A 15,974-nucleotide genomic window follows, 5' to 3' on the forward strand; every position below is an offset into this window, starting at 1 on the left:
GGGCGACAAATTCAGAAAGGTATAGATGAATCCCATACTTGAATCCAAGCATCGGAGGATCAGAAGATAAGGTTCTCATTATACTCAGCCATCGGCACTAACTAGAGTAGGGTTGCCAGTTGCTTTCTCTCGGCCACAACAACCGCTGGTGAGCGGTGTTCTCAAAAACCAGTTAAAGCCGGGTGTAGAACCAGGATTGTATTATTGGAAAGCCAAAGCCGGAACGCTGCATTAACTTTCAGGCTTGGTGTATGCCAACAATTAACAACCTGCCAAGAATAACCTTTGAACAAACAGTGGTAAATCTTCAATGGTAACTCGCCTTTGTCATTGGGATGGACGACAAGTGGCTCCTAGTGCCCCATCCTGTGATGATTAACATCTGCACACAAGCAGATGCCAAACGAAACTTGTCAACCAAGAGCCTCCAACCCGATGGCACAGCTGCAAAGGGCAATGGACAAGTTCAGACGCCCCACCATTCTGCAGCTCAACATAGAAGGCTACACAACAAGCAAGATGAAAGTTGTGGAGCAGCTTGCCCATACCAACCGGGCACTCGTCATCTTCCTTCAAGAGGCCTACTGCACTTCTGCAGATAGGCTAGCTATTGCCAACTACACGCTAGCCGGGTCTACCTTAAGCAGGAAGCACGGCATTGCCACGTTTGTGCATGAGAACCTGAAGTGGACCTTTGACGACCAATCTCCAATTGATGCTGAGATTGAGTGGGTGTGAATTTGCATCTCAGACTATATCGTCAACATCTACAAGCCCCCACCATGGCGAATGTTGCCACCATCCCTTCCAACTCCCCCCCCCTGTCTCTACGCTGGCAACACAAGCAGCGACGGCGAATTGCTGGCTGACTGGGCCTTTTCAAACCATCTTGCCCTTCTATTCAATCCAAAGGAACCAGCCAGTTTCCACTCCGGTCGCTGGGGAACAGGGACAAACCCTGACTTGGCCTTCGCGAGTGTCGACAGCTCTCTTCTAGACAGACGTGTGCTTGAGAAGTTCCCGTGGTCCCAACACCGGCCGTCTATCATCATCGCCCCAAAACTTGTGGCTCCTGTCCCGAGTTCACCGGTGAAGCGATGGAACTTCAAAAAAACCGATTGGAATCAATACAGCCTCCTGACCAATGAGTCTGCTGCAAAGTTATCATGGACGGAAACATGCAACGCAGACGAGGCATACCAGGACTTCTGCAATGCCATAATAACTGCGGCAAAGGTCACAATACCACGTGACTATCAAACCAGCTATACACCATGCTGGGACTCTGAGTGTGAAGCTCTCTATAGCTCATACCTAGGCGTCACAAGTGGTGTTGCTTCTAACACCGCCGCCACCAGACTACTTGAGCGGGTGGACACAAAGAAGCTTGAGCGATGGAACGAAGCTGTCCAAATCATCGACTTCTCACACTCAAGCCGCAAAGCATGGAGCATCATCAACAACCTCACTGGGCGCTCGACAAACTCTTCTCGTCAATGCCCCGTTTCTGCTAATGCCATCGCTTCCAGTTAGTGCAGAACGGGGTCTACAAAACAAATGACCGCAAGGCATCCCGCCTTGTTGCCAAGGAAGTATCTGCCCTGTGGCGAGTGGAAACACCACAAGAGGAAGCAATCTCTGGAGACTTCACCCCAGAGGAATGCGCCACCGCTCTCCGCCTAGTGAAACCACACAAGTCTCCAGGGCCGGATAAGATCTGCTCTGAGCTTGTGCTCCATGCTGGCCATGCCCTAAAGTCCTGGTTACGTAGATTCCTCTCTTCCTGCCTGCACCACCTCACAATCCCAAAAATCTGGAGAAGAGCTTTAGTAGTTGCGATCCCTAAGCCTCACAAGCCACCAGAGGACCCAAGGAGTTATCGTCCGATATCCCTCCTCTGTGTTCCTTTTAAGATCCTCGAAAGACTGATCTATGCTCGCGTCAACCCAATCATCTACCTGCTCCTTCCAAAAGAGCAAGCTGGGTTTCAGTGCGGAAACCACACCGTAGGCCAGGTCATTTTCTTAACCCAAGACATCGAGGATTGCTTTGAGGCAAAAAAGAAGGCCGGCGCTGTCTTTCTAGATCTTACAGCTGCCTATGACACCGTATGGCATCACGGCCTCACTTGCAAGCTGCTTCGCCTGCTTCCTGACCAACATATGGTTCATATGATTATGGAACTTGTCAGGAATCGAAGCTTCACCCTCACCACCGGTAGCTCATGGCGAAGCAGACTGAGACGCCTGAAAAACGGCGTCCCACAGGGATCGGTCCTAGCTCTACTTCTTTTTAACATCTACACCCACGACCTGCCAACTACGATCTCAGCAAAATATACTTATGCGGATGACCTGGCAATTTTCCACTCCACAAAGTCGTGGGAAAATCTAGAAGACACCTTGAGGCAGGACTTGAAAACTCTCTCAGCCTATCTCCAGAACTGGCGACTGAAACTCAGCGAAACCAAAACTGTGGCAGCAGCTTTCCACCTCCATAATCGGGAAGCTGATTGTGAGCTACACGTCCAGAACAACGGGAAATCTCTGTCCTTCCTGCCCCGAACCAAAATATCTTGGAGTGACACTGGACAGATCGCTTACATACCGCCACCATTTGGTGTCACTGCGCAAGAAACTCACATCCCGCGCTGCGCTACTCAAGCGCCTGGCAGGCTCTAGCTGGGGGGTGAGGGCTGACACTTTGCGTATAGCAGACTTAGCTCTTGTCTACTCTTCAACAAAGTACTGTGCACCTGTTTGGTGCCGCAGTACGTACAGCCATAACATCGACACTGCCATAAACAGCGCCCTGCGCACAGTGACCGCATGCCTGCGTCCCACACCATTGGACAATCTCCCCATTCTCGCTGGCATCCAACCCGCTGAGCTTCGTCGCGAAGAAGCCACTCTGTCCCTCGGTCGAAGGGCACTGAAGCCTAACCACCTTTTTCTGATCTCTGCTCTTCCAAACGAGCACCCCGTCGACTGAAATTAAGACACCCATTCGTGCCAGCCGCTCAACTTCAACGAAGCTGATGTACAAGACATCTCTGCGCTGCTTGGGCGGACAATAAATGGAGTTCTGAATGGAAGTCAACTCCACCAGACTCTATTCGTTCATCCCCGACGCCGAGGCACGCCCCATCGGTTTAACACTACCAAGACAGGCATGGGTGCGCTTCAACCGTCTCCGTACGGGCGTTGGGCTTTTCCGTTCAACCATGCACCAATGGGGAATGACCTCTTCCTCCTCCTGTGAATATGATGCCGAGGAACAGACCGCAGACAACATCATCAATGACTGCTCCATCTTCAAGCCACCTAACGGAGTGGAAGGTCTACGTGTCATAGATGATGAAACCAAAGACTGGCTGCTCTCTAGTAGCCTTCCAGTGTAGTCCGGGAACATCGTGAATCTGGGGTAGTAAAAGGATAGACCCTCGGCCCCAGACGCTCACACGACGGTCACACGACGACGACGACGACGACGAATGGTAACAATCTAGTTGAAAATAATTTTTGAAAACAAAAATAATAATGTTATGGTTTTATTTATTGTCGCTTTACAACAGCTAAGGTCTTTTAGCAACAGGACTCATGTTACATTTTATATTAAGTTTACGATGTCATCACATTATTACCCGACTTATCATTACTGCGTTATGCAAAAAAAACAACACAATCGGTACCGTTTCTACAGGTTTGGTTTGACCCGACCTGGAATCGATCGCAAATCTACAAGTACCAGAGCGGAATGCGATACTACTCTGCCAATGAGCTGGTGAAATCTTAATTGTTGCATTTTTGTCAAAAGAAACTTTTTAGTACCAATTCTATAATAATGTTTTGGCGTTAATTATTGTCTGTCTAAAACACGGCTAAGGTTTTTTTGCGAGAGGGTTATATTACTACCCGATTTATTCTCACTACGTTATGCAAGAAAGAACACAATTGGTGCCGTTTTAAAAGTCTTCGATTTGACTCAACCTGGAATCAATTTAAAAGCTACAAGTACCAGAGCCGAATGCGAAACCACTCTATCAATTATGAGCTGGTGAAATCTTCAATAGTTACATTTTTGTCGAAAAACGTAAAGTAAAAAAAAAATTGATCACATTTGTACAAAAGCCAGCTTGTACACCTCAGGACTAATTTTTATCACCAAATTTAAAAAGCACAAGTTGAAAAACAGCTGTTGCAATTTATACGATTCTTTGTTTGATTTATGCAATTTAATTACTAAACAACGTCATGTAATTTGTTTTTTACCGTGCACGGACATTTTGCCGAAAGGACATTTTGCCGAAAGACATTTTGCCGAAAGGACATTTTGCCGAAAGGACATTTTGCCGAAAGACATTTTGCCGAAAGACATTTTGCTGAAAGGACATTTTGCCGAAAGGACATTTTGCCGAAAGGACATTTTGCCGAAAGACATTTTGCCGAAAGACATTTTGCCGAAAGGACATTTTGCCGAAAGACATTTTGCCGATGGACAAATTGCCGAAAGGACTAAGGTTGTGAACGATAGACTAAAACACACTGTGGAGAATATCGATACATATAACACAAAAAGGAGTTTCGGCAAAATGTCCATTCAGCAAAATGTCTTTCGGCAAAATGTCCTTTCGGCAAAATGTCTTTTTCAGCAAAATGTCCGGGTACCGTTTTTGCAATTTAGATTCAAGGCAAAATTGTGTTTCCACTTTTGTTAATTTTGGTGCTTCAAACTTTTGGGAAATAGTTTTGCATTTTGTGCTAATTCAACGTTTTTTTTTATGTTGATACGACAATTCCCAACAATCAACTACAAACTAACATTCGCACTGAAAGTTTTCGCAAGCTCAGATTGTTGAGACCATGCAACCGACATGATTGTACAACCGACGAAGAAAGCTGAAATTTGACAAGATTTGGTTTGCCTGGTTAGGAATAGCTCTTTGGTGTAGCCAGAAAGTATATGCGTTTCTTGCTTTAGTAAAAGTGTGTTTTAATGACTCCCTTGATGTTCTTTATTTTATTTTTTGTTTAAATTTGAGAAAGTGATGTAACAACTTCATTAAGAAAAAGTTCTCAAAGAGTTTATAAGTTGGCTTTTAGTTCAGCTATTTGCATCACTACTTCTTTTAACTGGAGCTGGTAGATGTTAGCTCAAATCCAGGTTGGGTCAAATCGAAGACTTTAAAAACGGTACCAATTGCTTTCTTTCTTGCATAACGCAGTGAAAATTAGTCGGATAATAATGTGATGACATCCTAAACTAAACCTAATATAAAATTCAACATGAGCCCTATCGATAAAAGACCTTAGCTGTTGCAGAGTGACAACAAATCCATAAACATAATAACATTAGCCTACTTCTTTAAGCTGTAGCAGCTCACTGGTGGTCACCTTTGGCTCTGTTGCTGAAAGTATGAGTTCGATTCTAGGTCGAGTCATGCCAAAGGTTTTAACGATTGTGTTCTTTCTTGCATTATAACGCAGTGAGTGAGAGTAAGTAAATGAGTGATGTGATGACATAAAAATTAAAAACTGATGTACGAATTAAAAACGTCTACTGGTCCTATCGCTATAAAACCTTAGAAGTTGAAGAGTGACAAAAACTAAAGCCGTGACATTATTATTATTTTCAAGCTGGAGATACTATTCTTGTGTGGCGACTTGGTTGGAGCCTTCTAACGAGAAGCGCTTTACATCGTTTTCTTAGGCAACTACATTGCATTGGGTGAACTGGCTTCAAGTTTGTTCACGGATCCAAACATAAGATTTGCCGATTGAACGGCTACTTGTAGCTACCACACATGTACAGTGTGTTACTGTAGTTTGAACTTTCAGTATTATTCAGCGCAGTTTGTTAATTTATAGATTTTATTTATTTTGTGTCTCATGTCATGATTGATTTTTTGTAAATCCGGATTCCTCATCGGTTACAATCAATTTAGAACTTGAATAAATGAACTTTACGTAATACTTTTTAGAATTTTACATTCGCCTGGTGTTGAGTTGAAATATTATTTTTAGTTTGTTTTTGTTAAGATACTTTGTATGCTCTTCAGCTGAAGGTTAAAAACGAGCAAAATGCAAAAACTACTTTCGCCATCACAAAAAAGTGAGTTGCAGTGTTTTTGTTTTTTATGTTTGTAATGACATTGCAATTTAAATTCAATTACAGTCAACCCGGCTTAATTCGGACACCAAATAACCCGGACAACCGTTTTATTCGGCCAAAATGCTCGGGAACGAAACAAAAGTGAAAATTGCACATAAAAAAATCCCGTTAATTCGGACAATTCTCCACTTAATTTGGACACAGGACACAGTATTTGAAGAATTACTGTACTATTTTAACCCTATATATGTGTGACACACAGTAATATATTTGTTGAATCGCTTGGTATCAAAATACTGCAACTAACCCGAAGGTATAATTCTTGTGCGTGTTATGCGATCAGTGCCAATTACTGCAGTATAGCGCTGCTGCAATTCCTTTATTACGCAACAGTACAGTATTTTTAATGCGTTATTTACCTTTACGCATGACCATAGTAGTTAATACGAACAATTGGTTTTCCGCTTAATTCGGACAAAGTCGTTTCTCCGCTTAATTAGGCCAAAACTGAGCGGAACCAAAGTGTCCGAATTAAGCGGAGTTGATTGTATTATCATTATCATGATTATAACTATACACATATGTGTAGAATTCAAGACTTTGACGACGACTGTGTATTCCTTGGCTGCTATCGACAAAAAAACGTACCTTCTCCTGCAATGCACTGTCAACGTTACAGAAAAAGAGTGTCAAAATTTTTTCGAACGTAGTTTATCACCAAAGCGTCTGTCAAAACCTGACGTAGCTTCGGCCAGTCCCCGGAAATCACCTCGATTGTCTGTTCGCCCGTTTTCTGTGGCCTCAACCAGTTCTACGCGTGGTCAGCCAAATCCACAAACTACTACTTCTGGTCGTGTTGGGAGAAAAACAGAAAAAGAAGATTCAAGTGATAAGTTAAAATCTGAGGATCAACTTTGGAAACCCATCACGACGATGAAAGTTCCTCTTAGGGTTGATCGTTCAGAAAAAGCTTGCATTTCTGGAGATAGAGACCCAGAGTTGTTAAAAGAATTGAGTAAAAAGCATTTTCAAAATCAAGCCATGATTCGTCAATTCGCAAAATCATCTCGTGCATCAACTGATGATGAAGGCGCCTCGACATTTCAAGCTCAAGGTGCCTCGGCAACTCAAGCTCAAGAGAGCCCAGGACAGGTATCGCAAAATCATTAACTTGAGCAGAATAGACTTTCAGTTTTATCACGCTTTTATTACTAGATTGTGGCTTGGCTTTCAACAAATTAATCCTCTCACAAGTATTAAGTTGGTTGTGAGTCAGCAGGAATGATCAGGTGCTTCTAAATGTAATTTGTTTGTTTTTGGAATTTGAGCTTTTGACTTCACACCAAATATAGTTCGTTTGCATCCAATCCATGATTTTTTAAAACCATCAAAGAACAACAAAATAATTTTTTTAAACCAGTAAATACAAAATTAAGAAGACTGTCGTTAGCTCGAAGCTTGATTCTGACGATCTCTTTAAAAGAGTTAGACGTGAAGACCTGCTACTTCGACTAGTTATAAATAACCTTCTCTTTGATTTTGTACTGCATACCCCATCTGAGAAGTTTCGTGTTTGTTGTTTTTGAAGATGATGTATTGTTTTGTGCGTTGAGAGCCCACAACTTTATTAGTACTTGTCATAAGTTAACCTCTTAATGAACCTTCTAAATTTAATTTTATTCAGATTTTAAGCGAAGGAGTCATGAGCCTTGTGCACTTCCACGACTATTTGTATGCGATTGGAATTGTGATTGGTGGTGAAGCCACTGGACATGTTCGGCGAATCAAGGTTTTTCGAGAGGACGGCAGAGAACTATCTTATGCTTGGGAAAGGGTTCCATCTCTCCCAGAGCCATGTCCATACCACGCTTCACATGCCAAGATCAATATCTCAGGTTAGTTTTTGTAAAAGTTATGATCCAGATAATATGCATAAAGTAACAACGATATTTATGAAATATTTGCTGTATGTTTATGTAAACGTCATCTGCCAGCAGAGGCTTGATCGGTTCATAATAATAATAATGATGATGTTAATGGTGGCGTTGACAATATTGATGATCTGGTATAGTAATGGATGAATTTGGATTAATTAAGTATCAGTTACGGTTCCCTATGCGGTTACCAATAATAATTATAATAATCGTGTTTTTATTTGCGCCCATTGCGATAACATACAGTAAACTGCGATCAGAGATGCGATACAACAGACGACAGGAAGCAGCGAAGTGACATATAGTCTTTGGCTTGCCATTAAGTGTCTTTGCCGAGACACAGCCACGTGCTCTGGAGCGGTGTCGAACCCACGTCCTTTCGAACGTCGTGCAGATGTTCTCACCACTCAGCTACGCAACCGACGTACCACTCTTTGCAGAATACAGATGCTCTTGCGATGCTCCAAGGCGGAATCGAACGATACTAGGCTACAAGCCTGAAAGTAGTAAAATATTCTTGACACTAATGAGCTAAACATCACTTGATAGCAAAAAGTATACATGGTAGTTTTAGAGGGAAACACTATTACACTACGTCATCTACCGCTTGTAATACAGGATAGCATTTAGTACTTGGTGACTACAGCAAACATATCATATGATCTCGAAAAGGTGTTACTGTAATAATTAATTAGGCTGCCTGGTCTAACTGGAGAGACTTAACAAAGATAATTTGTGACAATCGTATTTCACTGATTTTAAAATGACACTCAGGGGCAACCGTTCGTGTTATTCGGTCGTAGAAATGAGTATGAGTCATATACGCAATGCACATTATAGACAGACTGAAAACTAACAAGACGATGATGATACGATGAACGACTAAACATCAGATGAAATCAAAAAATTAATATATCAAAATATTTAATAAACGCGACATTCGCAATGAAATGTAAATGCAGTTTATAGTAGGCCAATAAGGTTTTTTAAATGTTTTTATTGACATTAGCTCAAACTTACGTTATTGACAAACCAATTATTCAGTCATTGAAGATGATTTGGATTCAATTTTGGTGATCGGAGGAGAGCCATCGTCATCAATGCATCTTATTGAACTCAGTTTCACCAATAATCGCTATGATGAGATGGCTGGATGGCAAGTGGATTACTGTCGCAACGAATTGAAAATACCCAGGATGAAGCATTGCATAATAGCCGCTCCAGGTGATGGTTTGGAATGTTATGTTTGTGTTTTAGGCTTTTTGTCGTATCCAGGCTTACACTCGGTGGTTAAAGATGTGGATTATGTGGGTGGTTGGTTTTGAATCTTTATCCTCAGACTGACAAAACCTTGATTGGTTTTTGCTGGTAGTTTCGCATACTTGTAGAGACTCTTGATACAAGGCCGGTTACCGAGATTGGCAGTGAAATTTTCTGATTATTAAAGTGTTGCTGCCGAAGAATTATTCCATTCACTAGGTGCCGCTGAATTGGAGAGCAGTCCTGAAATGCGTTGCTCAAGCGCACACCTCGAGAGTCGAACCAGCGCCGCGTGATCTTGATCCGGCGCGTAACCACTGAGCAGCTCAGTGGTGGCATTTGGAGTGAGCAAACTAGGCGACCGCCCAGGGCCCGCAAGTTTATGGGGCCCGCGCTTATCCAAAATATGCACAAAAAAAGTATAAATTAAAGTATGGTTTTGTGTGTGATATTTGTTTGCCGACCTCTATCACTGAAGAAAATCTGTTAAAAAATGCTCTGAAGCACCCCCAAAATTTGCTGGAGACCTTGACAGTGAAGAACTTTCCACTGAAGTGCAGAGCTTCACAAGAATATATTCACAATTGAAAACAAAAGAAACCACAGTTATCGCTGTTCTACAGTATCTGTATCAAAACAAACTGAATGTTGTGTGTACCCTAACTTGTGTTTGTTACTAAGACTATTTCTTACTATATGCCAGTTACTGTAGCTTCAGAGAAAAGATCATTTTTTCTGAATTAAAGTTGATAAAAAAAATACCTTCGCTCTAGAATGAGCCAAGAAGGGTTGGTTTCATTAGCTGTTGTTTCAATTGAGCACAACGTGGGCAGAACATTGGACAATGCTTTTCTTATTATAGAGTTTGCCGCAATAAAAGCTAGAAAGGTGCATGTTGTGTAAGTGCTGCAGACGAGTGGTGTAGGTGGGCTACAACATAGCATCAGAGTGATGTGAACATGTCACAGCATGAAATACACCTTTCTCGCTTACCATCGCTGTTTGTTGTTGTATCATGTTAATTCCTATTTTGTGTTATTGTGATTTATGGTTATTTGAGTTTGCGTACTTTAATTTGTCGATGCTGGGCTGTAGGGGGCCCTCATATTACTTTTGCCCAGGGCCCACAACACCATAAAGCCACCACCGACTGAGCTAACGGGGCGGACGGGATGGGAAGGCAAGAAAGCCTATCTTTGTGTCCATCTTCACAAATGTTTTCACTTGTCTTGCCAAAGACACAGCCACATGCTCTTGAACGGTGTCGAACCGGCAACCATTTGAACCCCGAGCCAAGACTCTCATCAGCCCAAGTTGCGGCCGACTTCAAAGCGAATACTAAGAATACCTCATTGATCTAATAATTGCGTAAAGCTGAAAATATCTTTTGTAAGTTTAAACAATGTTAAATTTTAAAAGCTATGTCAGTAATTTGAGACATTCACGTTTTTAAAACTTCAATTTCTTTGTTAGACAAAGTGTATCATACAAAATGAAATTTTAATGGAAAGTTACACTAGCCAAAGTTCTCATTTTTTTTTGCTTTTCATGAAATTTGTTTAATGATCTCGCGATGACACATCAGAATGCTACTTACTTAATTTAACTTAGGTATATAATGCCATAGCCCAGGGTTAATCAATTAATATTAACAAAGGTTCAGTTTGACAAGTTGAATATTTTTAGCGGTCTGGTAAATAAGTTATTTCACATGCAATTACGAAAGTTAAATCAGTACCAAACTATTTTTTTAAGTAAAATGTCACTCGACTTGAAGTTTCGACAAAGTGCTGGTAGGGTCTGAAGGGCGAAGCTCCCCAGCTACTAGAATAATCCGAGAAAAGTGTTTCCTCCTAGTAGAAATCTGTTTAAAGAGGCCCTGGAACGTGGCAATAAAGTTATTCTTTCAGAAGCTCGAGGTCCATCATCAACACTCAGAAGGTCCGGATTCGGACCGCGGTCGGCTAGTTGAGTAGCCTTGCCATTGCCATTGCATATTTCAGATCATAATGTGTTCCAATGCTTGTCGATGCTGAGCTGTGTTGAAGGGGTCTCTGCACACAACTTGAAGCAGCCATGAACAGAATTAAATGTAGGTTGATAAACACATTATGTCTTTCCAGCTATTACATACGTGTTTGGAGGTACAGACAAACATGGTGTTCCAGTACTATACACTGAAAAAAGCGCAAACATCGATGCTTTGCCTGAAGATTTTTGGGATTTTGCATCTCCATTAAGCCATGCAAAAGTATCTTTCGTTGCTGTGTGTCATAAGAAATACATTTATGCCATAGGTAAGTGAAGTTAAGTTTAGTTTGTTTTTATTTCTGACCATCACAACGAAAAAACAATATAAGATGCCAAATATAGCAGTAATTTGGAAAAGGTAGAAGCGACAAAACGAGGACGTTATAGCGTTCTTCATACCAAAACAGGACAATCAGTTTAAAACATGAAACAGTTGCAACATCTTAAGTTGTTCGATCTTTAACCTTTGTGAGTAGCTTCGTTTCCATTTGCTATTGTCCAAACATAGGCTATACCAGTGGTTCCCAAACTTTTATATCCGGTGGACTCTTTTAGTCAATATTCAAATCTAAATTCCCCCCTCCCCCTATAAATTTAATTAAAAACTTGTTTAGCTTACATTAATATTTTAATCTAAGTCTTGTAAAATAAACTAAATTTTCACTAGTAATAAGATTTTTAGCCTGTAATACTGTATTCCTTTTCATATTAAAATAATTTAATTAATGAAGAAAGTTGCTGAAAAGTATTTTATTCAAAGAAAAAGACCAAAAATAGCATACAAACACCAGCTTAAAGTCTCCCTCAACCATGCAAACATTGATCTGGATTCATGGAAACAACTTGCTAGTGACAGATCACTCTGGAGAAACAGAAGTAAGGAAGACACGAAAGAAAAAAACAGTACACAAAATGCCCATGAAAAACGAAACACTAGAAAAGAAAAGCTAAAACTACCACGTCCCTCATCCTCCATGCTATGTGACTTTTGCCCACGTCTTTTCCATCATAGACTGAGTCTCCAAAGCCAAATTTGATTTGAAAACAAAACCAATGCTCGGACACGAGGTGGAGCCAACGACATTCAAACTATAAGAGTCAATGCATTTAACAGTCTGTGTGAAGCTTGTGATTTTTTTGTTTCGACAATTCATGAATGTGGTGGAAGAGTATTGGAAAGAGAATAACGAATATCATTCTCCACGTCTAATCTATTTCTCTGTTTTATTTTCATTTGCAAGAGCTAAAAAATCTGATTTGCATAAATAAGTGGAAGCAAACGGAAGGATACTTCGAATAGCTTTCTCTGCCACTTTGGGATAGGAATTAGGCTACACATCAATGGCCAAAATCCAGTGATTAATTTTTTCTCTAAATAAGTCTCTTGCGCAAGAATCCATTTTAAGTTCTAAAAATTCATTCTGCAATTTATTGAGAAGCTTTTCCACCAACAATGTGAATGAATTTCGTATTAAATCAAGCTCATCGTCATAAATTTCAGGAAAATATCGAATGAATTCCAATTTTAATGCTGTGAGATGTTGCAAAATCAATTCTGTTTCCAACTCTGGAAGAACTTGATCTTTGCCGTCAACAACCAGCACCGATGATAATTCTTTAAATATGGTGACATGTTCAATTGTTCATTCTAGCTTTTCTCTTTCAATCATCAAGCTTGCTAGTGAAAGCTTCCAAAGCATCTTTAAATGCTGAGCAGTACTGGCATCTGCTCTTGGAAGGGCCACCCAAGCCAGGCTTGTCGAAAGGTAGAGGCCAGACAAAACGTAGTCCTCCCGCGACCAGGACAGCAGAGCCTTTTAGTGCCTTGAGACAATCTCCTAATGACAAGTGATATAAATCAATCACTCTCTTCCAACCTGCCTTGAGCCAGCATGGAAACCCGATGGAAAAAGTAGCCTACAGTTTGTAAATTCACATAGGATCAATATGTCAATGGCTCATGGATACAACCCATGTTGATGCGCAATCTGCTTCAAACGGAAATGGCAGTTGAATATATACCGAACCGGTATATTGGTGTTTTTTCCTTGCATTTTCAGGTTCAGTTTATTCAATGGGACCAAACATATCAACCAAATAAGCAAGGAATCTAATCCATCTGTCATCATTCAGCAATGAAACAAATTCCAATTTTATTTAAAGGTCAAAAAATAATTTAAGCTCGTCTCTGAGCTCAAACGCTTGCTTGGTTACGTTTCCTCTTGAAAACCATCGAGTATTTGCATCAAACAGAAGTAGGCCTACGTGATGGTTTGCATCCATGTCAGTGCACAGTTGGTTAAATAATCGGGAGTGAAGGGCTCCTCCTTAACGCTCTAAAGCTCTGGTCTAAGCCAACTTACTAGGCTTAAACAGCTTTACAATCCTAAAACCAAATACCCCCTAAAAATTGCAAAATTCCATTCTAGTGGGGAATTCCCCCCGGTTGGGAACCACTGGGCTATACAGTACGTTAGATGTCTTCACACGTTTGGCAATCACAATGACTTTCAAAAATTTCCCTAAAGGGTTTGACCAATTGCAACGCATCACCCCAAATCAGTAACAATGCTCGATAATCACACAATCCATTCAAGCTTCAAAAGGACACCTCACAGCCATGAATGCAACAACGGCCTCATGGATTGGCTAAATGAAAACTGCTTTGACTTATATTGGAAACAATAACCAATTACTTCAATTTTTTGGTCAGTTTTTGGTTGGTTTGATCAGTTTATGTATCAAATGTTTTAAAGGTGGACATCACACAGAAGACAAAGCCACCGTGACCATGGAAAGACTGAAATGCAAAAATTGCATAAATGATCCCGATCAATGGATAAATTTAAATGGATTCCAAACGGATACTCATTGTTTGGTTGGTTGTATGATCAAGAAGAACATTTGCATTCTTGGCGGGTAAGATTCTCAAATAATAAATCAAAGTCCTAATTAATTTGCATGAGAATAGTCTTGCGTATTTGCACCCACTAGCGGTTGCATTTGTTGGACGAAAATCACAACGGAAAATTACAAGCAAAGTCATGAAGCACACAATTGAATGCGAGATGAAACTAAACAAGCAATAACGTTTTTGTAGCTGACAAAATGTCGCTTTGAACGTTGACGTTATAAACTGCTTCTTCAACGCACATGCAACATTGAAAATAATGTACTTTATCAACGACATGCTTTAACTACACTGCTCTGCTTGGGAATCGTGAAGGCTGCTGTAATCCTTAGTCTACTTTCAGCTATAATTAGTTATTTAGAAAATTTAACCTGCTTTGTTAAAAGCAATCATTGAAAGTTTCTGCAAAACTTACCACTTTAGTTGACTGTTGTTGGCAAAGCGAAGTTTAGCAACTATAACAAAGTCACTTGGTGCTTATTGGGCAATATAAACTGCTTGACTTCTCTTGCATAGTTCAACTTTTCTGGAAGTGAAGTTTTGTACAGTGGATCATTAGTTCTGGGTATGTTCATAAATGTAGGCCAACCAGCTGAACAAAACTTTCCCTTGTGAAAACTATTTCCACTTGGAACTACGTTTTGCATCAACATTGTGATGTAATGCTATTTTAACAGCGCTTGGCGCCATAGCACAAATTGAAATGTTGACCTAGAAATTATAAGCACTGCAATGCCAAACTACACACAAACTACTAGCCAACAATCAATTTCCCTACAAATGTTGTTTCAGGAAACCGAAAACTTTTGATTTGAAGTCATCTGATGATGTTTATTCGATAACTTGGAATCTGTCACCAACAATTGACTTACCGACTATACACTTTGAGAATACAGTTTCTGCTGTTGTCCAAGTGAGGCAAGTTACTAAACAGCCTCGATAATACCCCTATACGTGTGTTGCAATGCTCGTTCAATGATGATCGATTATTTTGTTGATTTATTCTATTTCACAAATACATATCTTGCACGCAATGAAGGCAAACTGTGTTGGGGAAGAAAATTCGACTTGAAGTGAAAAAAAAACTTGTGGCTGTATAAGCATCGGATATAACTGTTGCTGCATTCAGAATATTCGTTTAAACAATGGATTGAATCGGGTTCATTTAATTCGGTTCTACAATAGGGGACCTGTGCTTCTACAACTATACCGGTCAATTGATCGGGAAAAGGGTTGCTTTGTATTGAGGGCCGCCCATCCATCAAGCAAACTCTAGAGTCACCTAGCGCGCAGGCTTCTCAAGGAAGCGCAAAACTCTTTCATTTACCATATTCGTAAGCTATTGGAGTTTTAGTAAACCGGCTACGACAACAAGAATGTCAGTAGTGTGAAGGGTAGAGTAAATGGACTATAAACCATTTAAAGTTAACCTGAGAATATTTGTATGCTTGCAATTAACATTTAAGTTATAACGCTGCCAAATCTTACGTTGAAATAACAACTTTTTTAATTTGGTGCAAAAAAAACAAACAATAAAATCATTTTTCATGTTCAATCATAAGAGAATTCATTCTCTATGGTTCAACAAAGCAAACTTTCTACCAAAGCTTCATCTTCAATCAAGCTTTGCAAAAATCTCGAGCGACAAGTGTTATGTCATCACTATCAAGCATTTGAAGCAAAGGTGCTACTTTAAAAGTTACGCGCAATTGCTACCACCACAATAT

At 40.5% G+C, this 15,974-nt stretch overlaps 1 protein-coding gene across 1 annotated transcript; it reads left to right on the forward strand.

Annotated features, from left to right (window-relative positions):
• The first annotated feature begins 6,672 nt into the window (after nt 1–6,672).
• On the forward strand, nt 6,673–15,190 carry LOC145778371 (uncharacterized). Its single transcript, XM_082589846.1, has 6 exons — nt 6,673–7,263; nt 7,796–8,006; nt 9,090–9,269; nt 11,429–11,602; nt 14,093–14,255; nt 15,040–15,190. The coding sequence occupies exons 1-6, from the start codon at nt 6,673–6,675 to the stop codon at nt 15,188–15,190; spliced, it is 1,470 nt and encodes a 489-aa protein (XP_082445972.1).
• Nucleotides 15,191–15,974: the final 784 nt, after the last annotated feature.

This window comes from Aplidium turbinatum, chromosome 10 (genome assembly GCF_918807975.1).
Source record: "Aplidium turbinatum chromosome 10, kaAplTurb1.1, whole genome shotgun sequence".
NCBI lineage: Eukaryota > Metazoa > Chordata > Ascidiacea > Aplousobranchia > Polyclinidae > Aplidium > Aplidium turbinatum.

Coding starts and splice junctions, on each gene's coding strand:
- LOC145778371 (XM_082589846.1), top strand. CDS start 6,673: ATGATTATAACTATACACATATGTGTAGAATTCAAGACTTTGACGACG. Junction 8,007..9,089: donor TGCCAAGATCAATATCTCAG/GTTAGTTTTTGT, acceptor CCAATTATTCAG/TCATTGAAGATGATTTGGAT. Junction 11,603..14,092: donor GAAATACATTTATGCCATAG/GTAAGTGAAGTT, acceptor AATGTTTTAAAG/GTGGACATCACACAGAAGAC.